The sequence below is a fragment of the Stigmatopora argus genome, chromosome 17 (genome assembly GCF_051989625.1).
Source record: "Stigmatopora argus isolate UIUO_Sarg chromosome 17, RoL_Sarg_1.0, whole genome shotgun sequence".
NCBI classification, from domain to species: domain Eukaryota; kingdom Metazoa; phylum Chordata; class Actinopteri; order Syngnathiformes; family Syngnathidae; genus Stigmatopora; species Stigmatopora argus.
In genome coordinates, this window is record NC_135403.1 from 9,697,476 (window position 1) to 9,716,641 (window position 19,166).

Sequence of the window (19,166 nt, forward strand, 5' to 3'; positions counted from 1 at the left end):
TATTCACAAATACAACAGAGCTTGCAGTCAGGACAAAAAAGGGAAACAACCCCCACACACAATTTTTTGGCATGCATTGGTAATGCTGTTGTATTTGAAGATTTCTTGACACTCCACTTATACAAATACATACTAAAATTTATTTCCATATCTCTTAAGAATGATCACCATCTGTCATTTTCAGGATCAGGATTTAAATGCAAAGTTTTTAAATGACTAACCATTACATGATTGTTGACAAATTTAATTGCAAAACAAAACTTTTTTTTGTTCCACTTGTTCGCCTTAGAATAAAAAAAGATGACTGTTGTCATGGTAGCAGCAACAGTAGAGAACTTTTATTACAGCCAGAGGGTGGCAGAAGAGTAGCAGAAAGCATTTAATGTTATTTTAGCTGAAGAAATAGATTTTTTAATGGCTACATTTAAAAAGAAAATATACCCAAAGAATCCTTGCAAGAAATACTGTTTGGATGCAGATGTATGTAGAAATAGCAAGATACAGAAATCTGATTTTCAAAAGTGAGTCCAAAATAAAGAAACAGGCTTTGTGTTGATTTTGCAGTATTTTATTGTTGCACAAATCTTGCACTTGCATGGGCAATAATAATTTCCAAATATTTGCCCTGTAAAAACCATAGCAGAAAACGTTAACAGAACGTTGAAACACAAGCAAGCAGTTTATGAGATGCACAGTTGTTTAAACAATGTAAACCAACACAGGAAACGTTGACTCCAAGACCAAAAAACACCAATCTTAGTGGCCCTAATTGGAAAATATAACCAGAGCTAAAATATCTGATTGTAGTACATATTTTATACCGCAGCATCACTTTAATTGAGTGACAAGGGTACATATTTTGGAAATTTGACTTTTTAAATGCTTAAATAAAGGTTTTTTAGTAGAATTATAGTGTGAGCAATCCAAAAATCATGAAACTGCCATAGTTAGATTTTGAATTTAAAAAATAGCATGTCTTCTTTAAGTGCTTTTAGTCTCAATTTCTTCCTAATTTTTCTATAAATATTTGAATGTACATACAGCATAATATATATTAACTCTTTGATATTTAAAAAATAAATACATTTAAAAAATAACATGGCACATTTGAGAAAAGTCTGTGTAACAATGTTTTTGCTTAAAGGTTATAACATTTAGCTCACCCTTAAGGAAGTTGGCAAAGTGGCAAACTGGCATAATAATACATACACGCAGAACACGGCATTTGCCCAAATAGCTTATATGATATTAACATCAAAATATGTCAATAAATATGTTTCACATTTAAGGTATTAACAGTGGTATAACAAAGATGGAAATCAACAACACGTTGGTTTTCGATCCACACACATTTCAGTAAAACTCTTATGTGAACGCTTATTTTGTTGTACGTATTTACAAAAGCCACATGACAAAAATGCTTTAACAGTTATTTGTTGATTCAATAAATAATATATAGTTTTTTGTTGCACTGTATGGGACAATATTGTCTACATTTTTTTAGCTGGTAAAGGGATTTTTTTTTCAAATTTTGCCAGCTGCACTTCATTCATTTTCCATCACTTATCCCATTCAGGATATTTTATTTACTAAAAAGGCCTTTTAAAAGTGTGCTCAATGAACCTACTTTTCTATAAAAGTCTCTGTTTTAGAAAGTGCTGTTCAAATTATTTATGAAAATACATCTTTGTTTTCTCCAACAAATGCATTTATACTTCTAGTAATACCATCTGCACATCCAGGTCACTTTAGGGTTATATTAGGAGTACATTCAAACTGGAGTCTTTACATTAGAAAAAGAAATATGTGAACACGTTTCCCGAAATTAAATATGCGTCAGAAATCTGATTAGATCTCAAGATGTGTATGTAGTATGTGGGAAATAGCACAAGGAAACATCCATGCTCATTGGAGGCTCATGCAACCCTCCCCAGCAATAAGAAAGAAGCTGTCCACTTTGCATTCTTTGGCTTTACAGACATCATTTTTAGAACTAAGGCTTTGGATTTTTTTCCTTCAATACAAAGTATTTTCCAATTTAAATTGAGGCAGGTGTATAATTCCATGAAAAATAAAATACTGTGCAAAGGCAAACTATTATTATTATTATTTGTGCTTTCTTATTTTTGCTCTATGGTTCGAAATTAGATGTAAAAACATTGGAACTTTACCATATTTACCTGGAAGCGGAGTACCAGTAATGTCACTTAAACCTTGATCTATGTTTGAAGAAATCCTGAACTATACTGTACATCACCACACGTTCGCACTTTCCCATGCGTCAATTCATTCTTTGTGCTCTTTCGTCTGAGGCATACGCAATAAAATTATTACTTTCGTTTTATCTTGGTAATACCTGTAATATATTATCCTGACTTGCCCCAAACCTTTTTTCCAAAGTTAACTATTATTAACAGATTTATATGTTCTAGCTTTCTATTTTTCCCAACTTGACTAGTATTAATCCAAAAAAACATTTTACATCCATACACATAAGACACCTTGTGCATTGTATGATTGTTAAAGTGCTCTCTAACCTATTTCCAATGGAATGCAGCAAACAAACATTTGAAATATGTAGCATTTTCTTCTAGCTCAAAGCAATACCGAAACATTGAGTTGCTATCACAAAATCCGATGAATATTGGCAACACGGCATTTAATGTTCAACACTTATAAATAATGATTGACATCTTATTATTCATTTTTTGTAAACTCGCCTGCCTCCCAGCGCAGAGCCATGGAACTCTTGCGTCTTCCTGCAATGTAGCCCTCTGGAAACTGAGAAAGACAAAATGTTTTTCTTTAGTCAAATCCAGACTTTCATGATACGTACAAGTACTTGTACTCGTACTACTTCGAGCTGAATCATACTCTGTGATCACAGGATAAAGTTGAACGGTCCATCTTGGGTGTTTTCATTGGTGATGACGGCGAGGACTTGCACTTCATTGGCAAAGAAGCTAATGAGAGAAAATATTTGTCAGTGAATGTGAACCGGTATACACAATCTTGATTATAGACAAATGTTTACCTGAATTGTCTAGTGATAAAGTGCCCAAGTTATTGGATAACATCCTTTTGTCATTAAACCTCCCTTTGCCATAAAGATTAGCCCTCTCTTTTCTCAGCTCTTCCTCTCTTTGTTTCACCATTTGTATCTCCTCATCCACCAGTGACATTGAGCTTCTGGAACGGAGCTTGAAAAAGGGGTTACTCATAAACATTTTCTCCTGCGGCTCGCAGCTTTTGTTGAGAGAGAAATCCGAAGCACTGCGAATGATCAGATTGGACGTTTCTAAAATGATGAGGTTTGAGCTAGAGTCTTCAGAACACCATTCACCGTGCCTGGGATTGGAATTGGAATCATTACTCTGGTCGAGGATGATCACATTTGTTGGCGACGTTTCACTTTTTAGGGGTTCCTTTGTGGGAGAGGAGGTGATGATGAATGACGGTGTCAGAGGGGTGCTGATGGATCTTGGGATTCCTCGTGATGAGGCGCCAAACGTAGCGTCCACAGATTTGCCCATACTGGACAGAGCCCTTTCCTTTCTGAATTTCTCCTCTCTTTCCATTGATATGCGAATCTCCCTTTCAACAGGTGTTTCAAAGTCATCATTAGGAGACCTGTAACTGGAGTCATCCAATCCAGAATCTTCAGAGCATGGGCTGAATTGAATGTGCGTATAATCCCCAGATAGAGTCAGGCTTTCAAGATCCTGGGATTTCCTGTTGCTTCTTTCAATGTTTCGGACCGGTGTGTACATGCAGTTGTGACTACAGTGCAAACTGGGCTGCCTGACTGTGGGTATGAGAGCCTTGTTTTTAGTTTGTTCTTCCATTGCCCGCCACTGTTTACGAGTCAACTGGAAGTCAACATGCTCTGTACTAACATTCTCACTTGTTGTTTCTTGTATCACGCAAAAGTCTTTGGGTATCTTCCTGTTTGTCTCTGACATCATGTTCTGAGATTCATTTTCCTGAGCGCTGTGATTATTACTGTCATCTCTGCCATTTTCATTTTCATCTTCTGAGATTTTGGACAGACATTGAAGGCTTAAAGAGATACATTTCACATCTTGTGGAGGTGTCGAGCGAGACTCAGTGTCTGGCTGTTCTAGCACTTCCTCAATGTCCGGAACATTAATTTGGACGTCGTCGTAGTGGTCATTATCTTGGTCTTCAGAGTCGATCACATCCACTTTCTGCACAAAGAGCTCCTGTGCGCTTAATTGAAGGCTGTCCAAATAGGAGTCGTCATCTTCTTTGTTTATAGAAGAGGAAAATATTGTTCTCCATTTTTCGTCTGTCTCACTGTCAGAGGAAGCGGCTGCAACTTCAACTCTTAGGCAATCATCGACTTCATCAGGATCCAGAAAACGACAGGATTCGCTCGATACGTCCGACATGGCATCCTCTATGTTCTGCTCTTGCATCAAATCCTCAGACACAACTGGTTCAAAAAGTTCAACTTCGGGTTCTGCTTCTTCATCTTCCTCCAAGTTCTGATAGTCATCATTGCAAGAAATGTGTTCATTGTCATCATCTAGCAACAGTTGTGGATCTGTTGCCTGCTCTCGATACGTGTCTTCCTCGACCTCTTCCTCGACCTCTTCCTCGACCTCTTCCTCGACCTCTTCCTTGACCTCGGCCTCTTCCTTGACCTCGGCCTCTTCCTTGACCTCGACCTCTTCCTTGACCTCGACCTTGACCTCTTCCTTGACCTCGACCTCTTCCTTGACCTCGACCTCTTCCTTGATCTCGACCTCTTCCTTGACCTCGACCTCTTCCTTGACCTCGACCTCTTCCTTGACCTCGACCTCTTCCTCTTCTGTTTCAATGACACTCAAGGGGTCAAAGTCTTTCTCTATTGTACAATGCTGTTCTAATTCCTGCTCTTGTGTCTTACAATGAGCCTCATTTTCGTAAACACTTTCAGCACTGGACAGTGTGTCGGACACAGAAGAAGTGATAGACTCATTTCTTTGGAGTTCATCATGTCCTTCCTCAATTAGTATGGCTGCTTTTTCCTCATGGCTTGGTATATCATTGGAAACACTGGTCTCAGGATTTTCGGGCAAAACACTGGGTGTGCTGGTCACCAAGTCGGGTGAGAAGTTGCTAGAACTTGATTCATCGTTGAAATCCGATGGAGCGGTAATAATACTAGTTTGCTCATTGTCAATATTGAAATCGAGTTCCTTCTCTGTTGAATCAGCCATAGTGAGCTCCTCACTGTTGTCCATTTCAGGTAACTCAGCGGTTTCCATAGTGTCAATGTCAACGTTGGGCTTCTCTGAACTGCAGAAACCTTTGATTAGTTCTTGCCCATCTGAATCTTCTATCTCTGAAGTAGCTTTCTGAATAAATTAAGAAAGAAAAGAGATGGAAAACAGTCTTTAAATGAAGTGGGTCAAGCACTCTTAGCCACAATTAATGTAGTCTGTACTTTGCCACATTTTTGGAAGGAAAATCATCCCAAAAAGGAAATCTAATTACAGCAATTTGATTTCATAATAGCAAAGCATTTTATTTGAACAGTGTCTTAGAAGGCCCCTAATCTCTCTTAGAGGCTCTTTTGAAACCTAAAACTTTGTAAGGGGAAATCTTTCAGTATCCTGGATAGAAATAGGCTGTGTTTGTCAAGTGTGTGCGTCGAGGGGAGCGTGATGAGGAAAGGAGGGATGTTGCCGCAGTATTTTTATGTCAATTAATTAGGTTATCCATTGAAAGACGTAACGGATAAGCTTGGAGGCAGGAAAATTCAATGCATTACATGCGCTCTTATATAAGACAGGAGGACTGCCTGCCTCCACACATTGTAAGAGGGCTGCAGCGGATGAATCCTGAAACACTTCTTTCCCCATTACTGTCAGTTTTTCGGAACTTAAAAACATGCTTTTGTGATGCGCTTTTCCACATAGCAACATCCAATTTTGGCAACTCTCTCACAAAGTCGTCACATAATTTGTCCCAACATTAATTAGCAGAAATTCCATTTGCTTCATGGTGCTTATTAAAGGGGTACTGTTAGTATTTTAATCATTCTTATTAGAGCTGTATGTCAATTTTGAAATTTCTTGCTGTAAACCCTATAAAAAGCTATTATGCATCATAATCCCCCCTTGTACATTTTGATGATTACACATCTGGTATAAGCTTCAAATATGAAAAAAGTGCCTTTATTTTTTCCACAGTGTTTATTCTTTTCTTAACAGAGTTTTTTTTACATCTTCCAGTTTCATGTCTTCACTTTTTTTAGCAAGTGTAGCAAACATCAGTGTATCTAGTTTCAGCATACAAAACTGAATAGAACTATATTATTACGAAAGATGCCCTAAAAAAGAACAATGTGATACGAAAAAAATGGATAAACAAAAAAAATGACTTTATAGCAAGACAGACTAAATGAACTCATCCTTTCAGACACATTACGACAAATTTTTCACCTGAGCATCGTCTTCTGTATGATTACAAGCAAAATTGGACGTGTCAGGCAATATTTTTCTTCTTGTATCAAAGTAATAATCAGAGTAACATAATTCAATTCAACTCAGAGATGAAAAAAGCTCAAACTGTCTTGCTGTGACACATTTGGGTATTAGAGCACACACTCACACAACAAAGAAACCTACAAGGACACACACGTGTAAAAGACTGAGTAGCCATGGTAACCATTAGCAGCGACACTCACTGCACTTCTCATCTGCCACCTCCTCCACCACCCACTCACCAACTCATGAGTGGACTGTGACTGAGAAGGAATACTGTGTTCAGGTTGTGATCAAAATCCTGCACTTTTCTACGATAAAAATCTTATCGTGAGTTACTTGTATCGAGACAGCCAAAGAAAAACACTGGCCAATTATTACTCTTAGCCATGCAAAGTCCCTCAACAACAATCTGCAGCAGATGGCGAACAAAAAATAGCCACGGACATTTGTATCTTGCAAAGCACAGCCCATGTTTTAGCCACTCATCCCAGACGAGACAATTGAAGGAATTTAACACTATTTAACACCATCCGCCCCCTAGACTGGCGTCCAATCTGGAACACCTGCAACTTTGCGGCGAGGACTGATCTCTAGACTTCCCCTCAGATCAAGTCACTTTTGAAATCCATTCGAGTATTTATTCTTGTTGCTGTCCAGTTTAATTGAACACTAGTCAGCAAATACTGACAGTAATCGTTCTACGAGTGTGCTTTTTTTGTATAACTAATAAGGGCAGTAAGCGCATTAATACACAGCTATCAAGCTGGGTTTTAAGGATGTCAAATTAATGTTTAAACCCCACCATCTCTCTCCAGCTCAAAGCCTCAACAAAAGCTCCCCAAAGAGCTGCGTGGCCTACATTTTAGCCTTCTACAGCAATTGCTGCATCTTTCCCCAAGTCAGCAAATACCCTTCATAAAAAGTTTACATTTGCAAAAGAAATTATGAATTATTTGTAGCTTTAACCAATACAAATGAAGACAACTATATAACTATTACTGGTACCAAAACAGAAGTATAGAGGTCATATATTATGGCATCATTTATTATTTAAACGTAAAATGGATGATGTACACAACTTACAAACTTCATTACTTCCAGGTAGAAATAAAGACTATTCAGTCAGTCCCTGTATCTATTATGCAATAATGTCCCTTCCAGAAAAGGTGAATTTGCATTTTCTTAACCCATTACAGTATTTACTTGGCTAAAATAAGCCTTTTTCCAATTGGGCTGTAGTTCTATTTTATATCTTTACACATAAGACAACAAATAATATTCAAACTAATACTATTTTAAAATCGCCCAGTTCAAATATTATACAACAGTCAAGTGTATTGTCTGTAATACACATTTTTGTTATTGGAAACATCAAGGCACCCAAAAATGAGATATTTTATTAATCCTATATTCTTTAGAATAATTGTTGGATCTATTCGTGGACCACAATTTCATTCTGGGCAGTTGTGGATTCAATATTCTTGTTTCTGGAAATCCAAATTCAGGCAGTCATCATATAAAAAGTACCACAGAAGCAGTTTTCTTAAAAAGCTTCTTTGAGTCTGCCACCACAGCTTGGTATAAATTACGCTCACATAAATGCGTGTCGTAAGTAAGCTGCGCCGGATAAAAGAGAGGATGGAGCAAGTACCATCACTGCTCAGAAAACTAAATTAGAAGTGTGTCATTGCCATTGTCTCAGCGGCAGCTTCTGCTAAAATACAGGAAAGAATAGACCAAAAAGCATTGTTGTATTTATGGGATTTTACAAAATATCACCCCACTTTTAATTTATAGTGAAAATATTGTTTAAGAGAGTAGAAAACAGTGTGATGTATTTCCTAATTTGATTAATAACTAATTTCATCAAGAGGGCTAAGGATACAGACTTATTTTTTTGCCCAAAATGTATATGCAAAACAATTTAGATAACACAAAAGAATAATTTATCCTTGGACAATAAAAGATACAGTAATTATATTTCCCTACAGTGCAATATGAGTCGGCTCACATGAGAAAACATGCTGCAGTACTACAATCTAGAAAAAAAAGCAATCACATCAAATAACCTGAGCTCAAAAGTTGCCATATTCATAACCAATCTTGCCACAAATTGTCTATTTTTCACCTCACTCTAAATGCAGTCATTGCAGAAAACACTCCAAGATTCCGCTCACATATTCAGCTTGCGACAGAACACAATCCAATCAATCTGCAAGCCTGGATGATGGGAGATTTTCCTTTTACTGCAGCTACATCTGATATCCTTCGACAAAAATAAAATCCTCCCAAACTTTTCTTTTTGATTTGCATTTGCGTTATTGGACCTACCTGAGACAAAGTGGCAGGCTCATGCACAAGACTCTGCTCTGTTTCCAAGAGCAGCCTCAATCTAACCATTCTGCCTGGATGCTACAGTCCCTGATTGGGTGGCTTGCGAAAGGGGTGTAAGAAAGGCGACCAATACTTGGCCTTCCATTGATGAACACAAGAAAGAGATTCCATTTTGTCCTCACACACACACACACACAAATCCTCATAGGAGCCACCTGCCTCATTTTGGCCACTTAAAAGCATGATTTAATTGCATCGCCGCTACAAAATGTAACCAGTCAGACCCTTGTGTGCAGGATTTTTACAAAAATCTTGAATAAATACATAGTTCTTTGACCATTGGGATGTTCCAAAAACTTGCTAGTGAGTTCTCAATATTGGTTAAGGTTGTTGCAACATCAAAACAACTCTGCTGCAGGGATATTTGGGATTTTTGGAAAACTTTACATGCCTTAGGGTTGTGTTTAGGTAAGAAAAATATCTTGAAAAATGACTAATGCATGACTCAGTGCTCTGCCAACATTGATATAACAACAAAGTGAGTATATGAAGCAGAAAAATGCCTCACTCCAAGAAAATGTCTGGCTACAGACATGACCCCAAAGGTATAGTTTTTTTCAGTGTTTTTTATTGAAAGATATTGCAGTTACATAACTGTACCCCTGATATTAGTTGAAAAATTGTAAAGCCCCCTCCCCTCCTTGCTTCTCATTATGCAACAACAGCACAGAAAAGGAAAAGCAAGCAAGGACAAAGTTTTTACACGAGTGAAGAAAAGTGTTAATGGATTTTTTTTAAATGTGGAATTTACAAAAGGAGCTGAAACTGTTCATTTATGAACAGGGCTAAAGAGTCCCTAGTCATTTTGTTATCCATTTTGTAAATCCATGTGTATGCGCTGAATAAAACAGTCCGCTCCACCACCATTTTCTTTGGAAATTCTTAATGCAGTGAATTTCAAATATTACCTTTAGAGTCATAAAAACATGCCAGCAGCTTTGAATAATAAACAAATTATTATTTGAGGTGGGAGGGTTGGTAACTAATGTTCTTTTTAAATGGGGAAATTTTGAAATAATAAATGGCTGAGTGGTATTTTGTCAGTTTAAGCAGATGTGTCTTGCAGTAATTAAATAAGTTAGTACATTCTGATGTCAATGCAGCTGTTACCATTTGTACAAATTAACATTTTATGTACACACTGAACACTCTAGTTATTTACAAATCTGATATTGCTCCCTGTGAAGACATGCTGCTCATGTTTGATTCTCTACTTGAGTCAGAGAAAGAGAGAGAGTTCACTAAGATTGAGACAGACATTCATTTGGAACTGAATTTCATGCATAATTTTTAGTCATGACAAGTTACAGGTCTTTAAGCTGGCCGTTTGTTCGCTGACTTGTGAACAAATGTTGGCCTGTGGTGCCCTAAATGGTTCCAGGTTGAATTGGCATTTTCAGGTTGAAACACTTTACTCCTGTACCCTTCTGGGTGGTACGAAAGGAATTCCTCATGTTCAAATTCGTCATCATCGCTACATCCTACGGTCACCAGTTCCGCTTGGACGTCGACATCGTCCTCATCCAAAGCATTTTCGTAGCCCATAAAAACCATGGTAACAGGTGGAGATTCCTGCCGTCCTGTTTCGTTGTCGACAACGTTGCTAGAGTGAAAAAAAGACTTACTGTCCTTTATGTCTTTGCAAATAAGCGGTAGAGGCTTTTCTTCAGAAATGACTTTGACTGTGACAAGACTGTTTGTATCACTGTTCATATGTTTTTCGTGATGGCTTGAACAAATCTGTGGAATAAGAGGATTGGATGAGCTTTGAATGTGATTGGTAGACTTTACCATTTCCTCTTCACGGACAGATTGGACATGGATTTTTTCTTCTGTTTGTTCTTCAGCAAGATGAATGGATGTTACGGGCATTTGATTCTGTCCTTCGTTTCTTGTATTTGGTCTAGAGAGCCTGCTTGTTCCAAGGTAAGCAGCCGAGTAGACGGGCTGATGGAATTGCAAATCACGAGGTACGGTCTCATCCGTTGCCTGTCGTAGAAGCTCTTCCGCCTGTTGGGATGTCATTTCACTGTCGACACCAGGGTAATGTGGCCCTTCCTCAGAGTTTAAAGCGTATATCGATTTACGTCCATCATCAAACACCTTTAAACCTCTCTTTTCAATGTTTTCTGGGGTAACGGTTGCTGCGGAAACCACTTGACTTGTTCCTGTTCTTTTATCGTGCTCCACACTGATCTCCAATGCAAATGTCGCTGAAAAGCAAAAAATGAGGCCCTTATACTTTTTTTTTTAATAAATCCCAGATACAGTGATGCCTTGAGATACTCGTGACCTAAATTGGGAATTCTTCAAGACATGAGAAGTTGATCAGGGGAATTGAGATACAAGTGCACTATCCTAACAGTAAACAAGTCACAAAGTAGGAGTCTCTGAATTGGGAACATGTTCGTGTAAAAGAACAGAACCCTTATCTTAAGTCATCACTGTATGGTATGTGTTTAATGAATTTAGATTTTCATTTTAGTTCTTATTTGAAGAAAAAAGTGTGTTCGAATGAATTGAATAAGAAGCAGTCTCCTTTTGTTGGATTTCACTAGATTTAGTTCCAAATCTTCACTGTTTGAATTTATCTTCCTACAGTGCTGGCCTTTCTTCGATACCTAAATTTCCTCCAAGATCCCTCAAATTATTAAAAACAGAAAATTGACGGGTAGCTAAAATGGTATGTTACATCATAACCGAATAAAATATAAATAGCCTCCACATAAGAGTAAGTGAATTCTGTCTGTGCCTGGATTTAATTCTTTACCACTTTTTGGACTCAGACTTTTTGCTGATGCCCTCGGGGAAAGTAATGGGATTTCTGCGGGCCGTAGTGACGAATCGTGGGTCAAATCTGTGGGGAAAAAATGCAATCGGCATCTAAAAATGATTGAATGACTCTAAAAAGCCATGAGATTTTTTTTTCTGGTGCCTTTATTGCTGTTAGCTATAAGCTCAATGCAAAAAAAAAATCAACATCACCATTTACATGCAAAATGGAGACTTTCTTAATATCCAGTACAAAAGCACTACTCAAAAAGCACAACTCCTACCATCAGTTCTCAAAATTAAACTCAAAATTCCTTGTTCATTGAACAGTGCTTATAGTCTTACAATTATTACAACCAATGTCAACCATGGTTAGTACTTGTAGTACTTGAAAGAACACCCTGCTGTTGTTTTAATGCGCAAAAAACCCATGTCAGTGTTTCTCATGAAGCAAGGCTCATACTCAACAAAAATGCTCTGCATGCCCAAACACAAGAGGAACAACTACACAGTACATATTTCTTAAAAACATGTACTTTTTATGTCTAAGCAAAGCAATCATACAAAAACAAATTCAACATAAGTACCATATTTACCTGAGCAGAAATCCATACTTAACCCCTACATTTGAAGACAGAGTACACTTGAATATCAAAATAATACAAGAAGTAAGCAGTCAACATCACAGGATTACTAATACACCCTTAAAAAAATTGCAAGGCAAAACAGTGGAATAGTTAAAGGCACTTATCGCACTTGCTTTAAATCTTATTAGAATTTTTACCAAGCCGAGTAATTGGTCGAGATAAAATAATGATTGTGAGTGACTTCAGCATTCATATATAGTTAGGTTCTTACACACAGTAGATGGAGCCATCCCCATGCAGTCGTATTCGCACTGTAATCCTTGTTGACAGTTCGGATCTTGCTTAAACTTATGAATTTCTTAACAGTCAATGCCACTGTGATAGGAAGTTATGATAAATAAAAAGAGAAAGCATTGCGGTACCAATACATTTAGGAAAACAACAATTAAAGGAACACTGAACCCAGAATAATCTGAAATGATATTGCTAGTCCCTAGAAATGTATTTATCATTCAATACCCACATACCAGAAATGCCAAGGACAACATTTCTTTTACTTGCGCAACATGAATAATTCTGATTTATTGCTGCTAGGTGATGCAGAAAAAAAATAGTCCTTGCTTTTGTGGCCTCTCGGATGGATTATTGTAATGCTCAAGATCCTCTGGCAAGTCTCTCAAGAAACCTACGAGTCCAAAATGCTGCAGCCGTGGAGCCGTTTTCTGTTTACTCCAGAAATTATTATATTGTTGGAGTCTTTTCTAAATGAAAATGAACACTAATTCACCAAATTTATAATCAATGATGAAAACGATTTCTTGCTGTAATCCACATAATCATTCACAACCTTGGAATATGTTGTAAAATAAATTCCATGCAATAAGTCCTTAACATAAATTGAATGGAATTTGAATTGAATGCTTTTATTGTCATTATACAACGATAATGACATTTAAAGCTTTCACCACAAAGTGCACAAATAAGAACAACAAACAAACAGACAAATAAATAATCAATAATTGGTTTGTTAGAACTCACAACATTGCCCTTAGGAAAAAGCAAATTCTAATCAAACTTTTCTGTTAAGTTTCTACTGCATTTAAAGCACCAACAAAGCCAGCAAGCAAACAAGCAATCATTGACACAAACTTATTTCGTTTTTCCTCGCTCTGCCTACCTTGATAATGTCCTCCGGTGTCCTCTCCACTTCTTTTAATCGCTTCAGAACAAATTCCTCATTGGCAGAGATATTTTGCTCCTCTGTTTCTAAGGCCTCAATCTCCTTTTCTATCCTAGTGAATAACAGAAGCTGTATGAGAAGCATTTCAAAGGAAAATATGTATTTGGATGCAGAACAGTTCGATGTGTCCTACACAAAAGCGATATAGTACAGTATTTTCCACATCCAAAGCAACAGTCCGGATATCTGGGCCACTTGTGACTTTGTAACACTAGCAATAACAAAAATAAAAACAAAAAAACAAAAAAAATTCTTTGCAACTTTAGATAGACAGTTTTTTAATATGCCTTTTTGGCTGGTAATTCTAATCGCATTCGCCTCGATTTTTCTCTGACGCAAGGACACTCCTTGATTTTTACCCCTGCAGATTCCCTTTGTTCTGCTTTATTCCCAAAGCAGATATTACTGAGCAGAGAGTAGCCCTGCCTCCGCCCCTGTATGCAGTATCCTAGGCCTTTTCTCCAATGTACTTGAGCAATCTTACTGATTTTTCGTTGTTCAGTGCAATAGCTTGCAACATAAGTGCGCTTGGCAATCTGTGTGATTCTTTTTCTATCACAACACTGCTGTTGTGTATTTTTGGTTGCGTTTTCAAATCTCTGCACGCATTTAAAAATGAGGTGAGCAACACAGATGTGTCATCTGAAATGACACATTGGAGTTGAGGCAACTGTGCAGTATTTGAATAGACCAAGTGGAGTGGCCTCAATTACTAAAGATACAGAGAGGGAATCGGAGAATAGTTACCTGTCGATATTGCTCTGCAGTTGATCGCTTTGTTGCTTTTCATCCTCGGCCTGCAGCCTCATTGCCTCCTGCTCCTCCTCTGATTGTTGACACAAACCGTCCATCAGCCATTGCTCCCTGAGTGCTTTTTTCTGTCAATTAAATAACATATATGTATTCAGGCAAGGCTTGGTCACCGTCCCATGTGAATAATAAAGCTCAGAAAGTGCGCACTCTATTCAAGGTGATGCAGAAAACTAAAAATATTGACTCATCAAATCTCTAGTGAAGCCAATTGGAAGGAGCAGTCGTATAGAAATATTTAATGTTTTGATAATCAGTGGTCTCTTTAGTTCTATTTATCATGATTAGAGTGAGTTTAGGTTTTCAAATGCAAGTAAATACACCACTTAGACTGGGTGAAATACCCACTTTCTGATTAAAGCACTAGAATTGTTAGTGTAGTGTTAGTGTGCAGTGTGTATCTTGTATATTTGAAACTGTTTTGTGTTCATTCTTACATCCTTTAAACTATCAAGTAATTCTGCTTTAGGCAAGTATGTGCATCTCACGTTGAATATTCTATGAAACAGAGACATTCAAAATACCTTTATGTATTGAAGTCTGAGTTTTTCTTCCTCTATTTCTCTTCGTTTCTTGGCAATATACTCCTGGATTCTCCTTTTGTCCTGTTGAAGAAAGTGAAACACATTTACACCTGTTGTTTTCTCACTAGGTCAAAGTCTTCAACCTTGGGGTTGACAGCTGGGAATTGACTTCCATAAATAAACAAAAAGTGCCACTGATTTATGAGTATGACCTCACCCAGATGCACCTTTGGTGTATTAGTTTCCATATTTAAATTTTGCTCCAAAGTGTGTTGTTACTAGTTGAGTAGGAAATGTTGATGTGATGCACAGGATGTTGGTAGGATATTCTTGCCTGAATTTAGCTCAAGGATCCAGGATCAGCATGGCACTACGCGCCAGTGAAAGGAGATCTCTTTAATTTCGTCTTCTATTATTTTTAGACCTGTCTGACATTGACTGTGTCAAGGATGATCATTGTCTGTGTGACCAGTGACGGCTAAACCATGTAAATCCCTTTTTCTCTATTCAAAAAGACGTTATAATTCATTACATTCTAGTGGTTCACTACCAGTACGAATGATGGAGTTTTTAAAAAAATCTGTAAATCATGTTTTCGGTATCACTATTTTTTTTTTGCATTATATGTCCAGTGTACAGTGTTTAACTGGTGATGACTCCATTCTGCTTGGCTTTCAACTAAAGTCAGCTGGGATAGGTTCCAACTCCATGTAACCCTGGACAAGCTAAGTGTTTGAACATTGGAAGTAGAAATAAAAAGATGTATCTGTGGCCCCATGGGCTTCTGATGATACCACCATCTGTTCACAATCCTCAATGAATAATAGCACAGAAGTAGACAATCATATTTTCTATTTTTACTAGTAAAAAAAATGGTCATTACAGAATTGCCAAAACAACAAATCCAATGGCAACTAATGATTGTACATGCTGGAGAATATCCGTGACTGAAAGGAAATATTCCCTAGCAAGGAAATGTTTATGAGCAGAGTTTTGTCTTTTAGAAAGCTTTACCACATGCAATTTATAGTCTTTTATTTTTCGGGATGCATCGTGAATGCTGTTTAGACTGATTTGGACAAATTGTGATTGTATTGGCTGCATAGCATTAAGCAAAAAAAAAATGTGCAGAGTGAATTATAGTATGATCAAAGTCTTTACCGTGATAGCCTGGAGACGTTCCTTCAGCAAGTCTTTTTCTTCCATCATGTTCTTTGAAGCACTAATTTATCTGAAAAAGAATTTCATATTAGGTTTAAATCAATCATTTCAACAAGTTCTGTCTTTTTTTGCCAGCTGCTCAGAGGCAAGATATGAGGATCATAATTTCAAATAGTAACACAGACGTATCATTACAAGATTAGTCTGCTCGGTAGCCTATCTGTCTGTCTGTCTTTTTAATCCATTCATCATTAAAACCATTCATTGTCTACCTATCTCAGCAGAAAGATACCAGTTTATGAGTGTCATTTGGTTTTACGATTTCCAGGTTTTTTTCATGTTTTGTTCGGTGCTTCAAGGGCATCATTTCTCACTGGGTCATCGATTCCCAGTAGCACATAGTGTGGGTCAGTATTGATGGACCAGTCAGGATTTCATTGGATCAGGCAGTGTGGCCATTGAATTTCTTTTGTTTGTTTGTCACTCTATTTGGACTTTACATTGCAGAGTTTACTAGACAGAATGTAAAGGTTTTTACCAGCCTTTATTAGAATTGTTGGGCAGAACAATGATGTTAACTCTGAGCTCCAGTCAAGGTTATTAACTGGTTGAACTGGCAAGGCTCAAATTTCCATACACCAATTATGAATGAACTGATAACATCCATAGCTCAAAGAGTTATGAGCTGTCTTGTCTTTGCTAAGTGGCAGCTGCTCGTTGGTATTGAAATTTTAGTAATAGGCATAAGTACATTTATGTGATTTTGCCTTTGAGCATTTGTATGATTTTCAATGCAGTTGGTGTGATTGTTTAAACAGACAAACCTATAGATACTGCAGACCTAGAAATGCTGTTGAGAGGCAAAGAGAAGAATGCAAAGGAATTGGAGTTGTTGCTCGTAAAGGTCATGGTGTTGGAGTACTTGCCCACCTGTTGGCACCATGGCGGTTTGATCCAACATGCTAAAAATACCAAGCCTACCAGCGAGTCTACAGTAACTATAAAAGAACGTCAACCGGATACTGCGGGTTAGGAATAAAAACATAAAATGCGTATGAGTCATACTGACATAGAATTTGGAAAAAAATGTGGAAAATTAAGACTTGGGAACTTCTAATGATTCTCTTAAAGTGATGCAATTCAAATTACTATAACATTTAATTACATGTTTCTTCTTTTGTAATCTATGAAGAAAGTCTGAGCAGAGCTTTGTTATTTTTATCTCTGGCTGACCGGTCAGTGATCTTCGCCAGACGCCAATCCAGGTGACATGACCCCAATACTTGCTTGTCTGCCTTGCCATTCAGTCAAGGTCCTCTTTATTTGTAATCTCTGCTGTCCCTTCCTTAATCTGATCTGTGTTGGATTAACTGGTCACACATTAGCTCAACAGCACAGGTATTGACCAACAGATACTACGGTTTGCTACCACAGTCAATATCATGTAGCAAGGTGTAGCCTTCCTGCAGCTTTAGAAAATGGATTCCATTTCCAGGAGTTCATAATCAATATATTTGCTTTATGCAACTGACATAATTATTTTCTAGAAATTTTCATAGCTACTGTACTCTAAATAAACATCCCAACATTGGTCTACTTTGTGTATTTGCGAGCAGTATTAGCTCATTTCTATCCTATTTTGTATGAAATATCAATACCATATAATCACTCCAGTAATATAAGTAGTACTATTTATGTTCTTTGGTTTACACCCGCAAAATTTTGAAAATAATACAGATAAAATGAAGACCCATACAAATATTAATGCATAGTCTTATAGTGAAAATTTTACAAATTTTCTACCACTGCCAAACTTTGGTCCCATTGTAAAATTATTGTGACTATATGGACACGATTGCAGTCTGTATACGTGTGTGTGTGTGTGTGTGTGTGTGTGTGTGTGTGTGTGTGTGGTTCACATTTGATTCATAGTGAGTTGGAGTCAGAACTCTGCAAAGATGTTACAAATAATTCAAATGAATAAAAAATACCTGCATTAGAGAATGAAAAACACACAGAACACAATTAATATGTAGTTGTGCCCCTTACATTGCTTTAAACACCAAAATAAACTGTCAGGTATTTAGCTGAGAGTATCAAAAGGCAAACTCACCCAGTGTTTTGTGTGTCCTTCAGTAGATCGCAGAGCTTGTGGTAAATAAGTCACTCTTAAAGCATATCCAACATCATTACAGTGCTTGGGATTGTGTTGAGGAGATTGTGTAGGCTGAGAGATTCAGGCAGCCAGGAAGGCAACCCCACCTCCCTTGCTCATTCCCTCTCTTGCGCTCCCTCTTTCTTTCTCTACCAAAATATTTTCCGCAAATTAACCTGTACACAGCCAATAAGTATATCCCGACTTAAAAATTCTAAATTCCATCAGACTTTAAATCCATTGCATGCAATAGAAATGCTTTCCGTGTGCTGCTTTTGAAATAGATACTGTCCCACTTTCCAGAATTACATGGATGGATTTTTGTTACCATAGCAACATTACCCACTCAAATTTGTACAACATTACAGCTGGTGCATGGAGGAAGAACAGATTCAAGATGTTCTTCTTCAGAATGTCATTCTCAGATAGGGTCCATAACATTGCATGCATTTGTCTATACTGTAATTCTTCATTGGGTTTATCAGTTTGAAAGACTCAACCCCATTAAACTCATATCTATGAAGATGTAAAAATCATCTGCGAAAGATGAAAATCTGGAATCATATAGGTACCTTTGCATAACTTTGGCAATACAGTTTAGTTTCAAACTACTAAGCCAGATAAAGAAGCAAAAGGTCCAGACTGTGCATGAATATAATGGCAGTGATCCACAGTATTTCTCACTTTTCAAATGATTCATAAAAGATGGCCATCATGTCGAATGGGTTATCTTTAATATGCCACTGACTCATTTTACTTCATATCACAGCTCTTGGCTGTGATTCTTTTTGTGTGATATGATGACACACTGGACCCCCCACAAAACAAACTATTACATTTATGTTAAAATACTGACAGCTGAGGTTGCCGGAATTTTACAGTTAAAAATAAGATATAAATCAATAATTGAAAATCATTTCAAGGTGCAATATGCAAGTCTACTGGCCAAAAATGTAACTACAACCAGAATCAAATTATACCAAATAAGCACCTTGCAATGGAGAATCATTGCTTAATTAGCATTGT

General features: G+C 37.3%; 1 protein-coding gene across 5 annotated transcripts; it reads right to left on the bottom strand.

The window, feature by feature from the left end:
* Positions 1-552: 552 nt before the first annotated feature.
* palmdb (palmdelphin b) lies at positions 553-18,256 on the bottom strand. 5 transcript variants are annotated; one of them, XM_077624654.1, is made up of 9 exons: positions 18,099-18,256; positions 15,986-16,055; positions 14,825-14,905; positions 14,238-14,368; positions 13,428-13,542; positions 4,710-5,363; positions 3,035-4,643; positions 2,875-2,963; positions 553-2,781 (listed from the first exon to the last, which is right to left on the bottom strand). In XM_077624654.1, exons 2-9 carry the CDS (start codon positions 16,031-16,033, stop codon positions 2,698-2,700), a joined length of 2,811 nt encoding a protein of 936 aa, XP_077480780.1. In that variant the 5' UTR covers positions 16,034-16,055; positions 18,099-18,256; the 3' UTR covers positions 553-2,697. The 5 variants fall into 5 exon arrangements, with proteins under 5 accessions (XP_077480780.1, XP_077480779.1, XP_077480778.1 ...); XM_077624653.1 differs by having other exon boundaries at positions 3,035-4,649; XM_077624652.1 differs by having other exon boundaries at positions 4,686-5,363.
* Between the last annotated feature and the right edge of the window lie 910 nt (positions 18,257-19,166).

Coding starts and splice junctions, on each gene's coding strand:
- palmdb (XM_077624651.1), bottom strand. CDS start 16,033: ATGATGGAAGAAAAAGACTTGCTGAAGGAACGTCTCCAGGCTATCACG. Junction 5,364..13,427: donor CACCGGAGGACATTATCAAG/GTAGGCAGAGCG, acceptor TAATTTATTCAG/AAAGCTACTTCAGAGATAGA. Junction 2,964..3,034: donor TTTATCACTAGACAATTCAG/GTAAACATTTGT, acceptor TTCTCTCATTAG/CTTCTTTGCCAATGAAGTGC.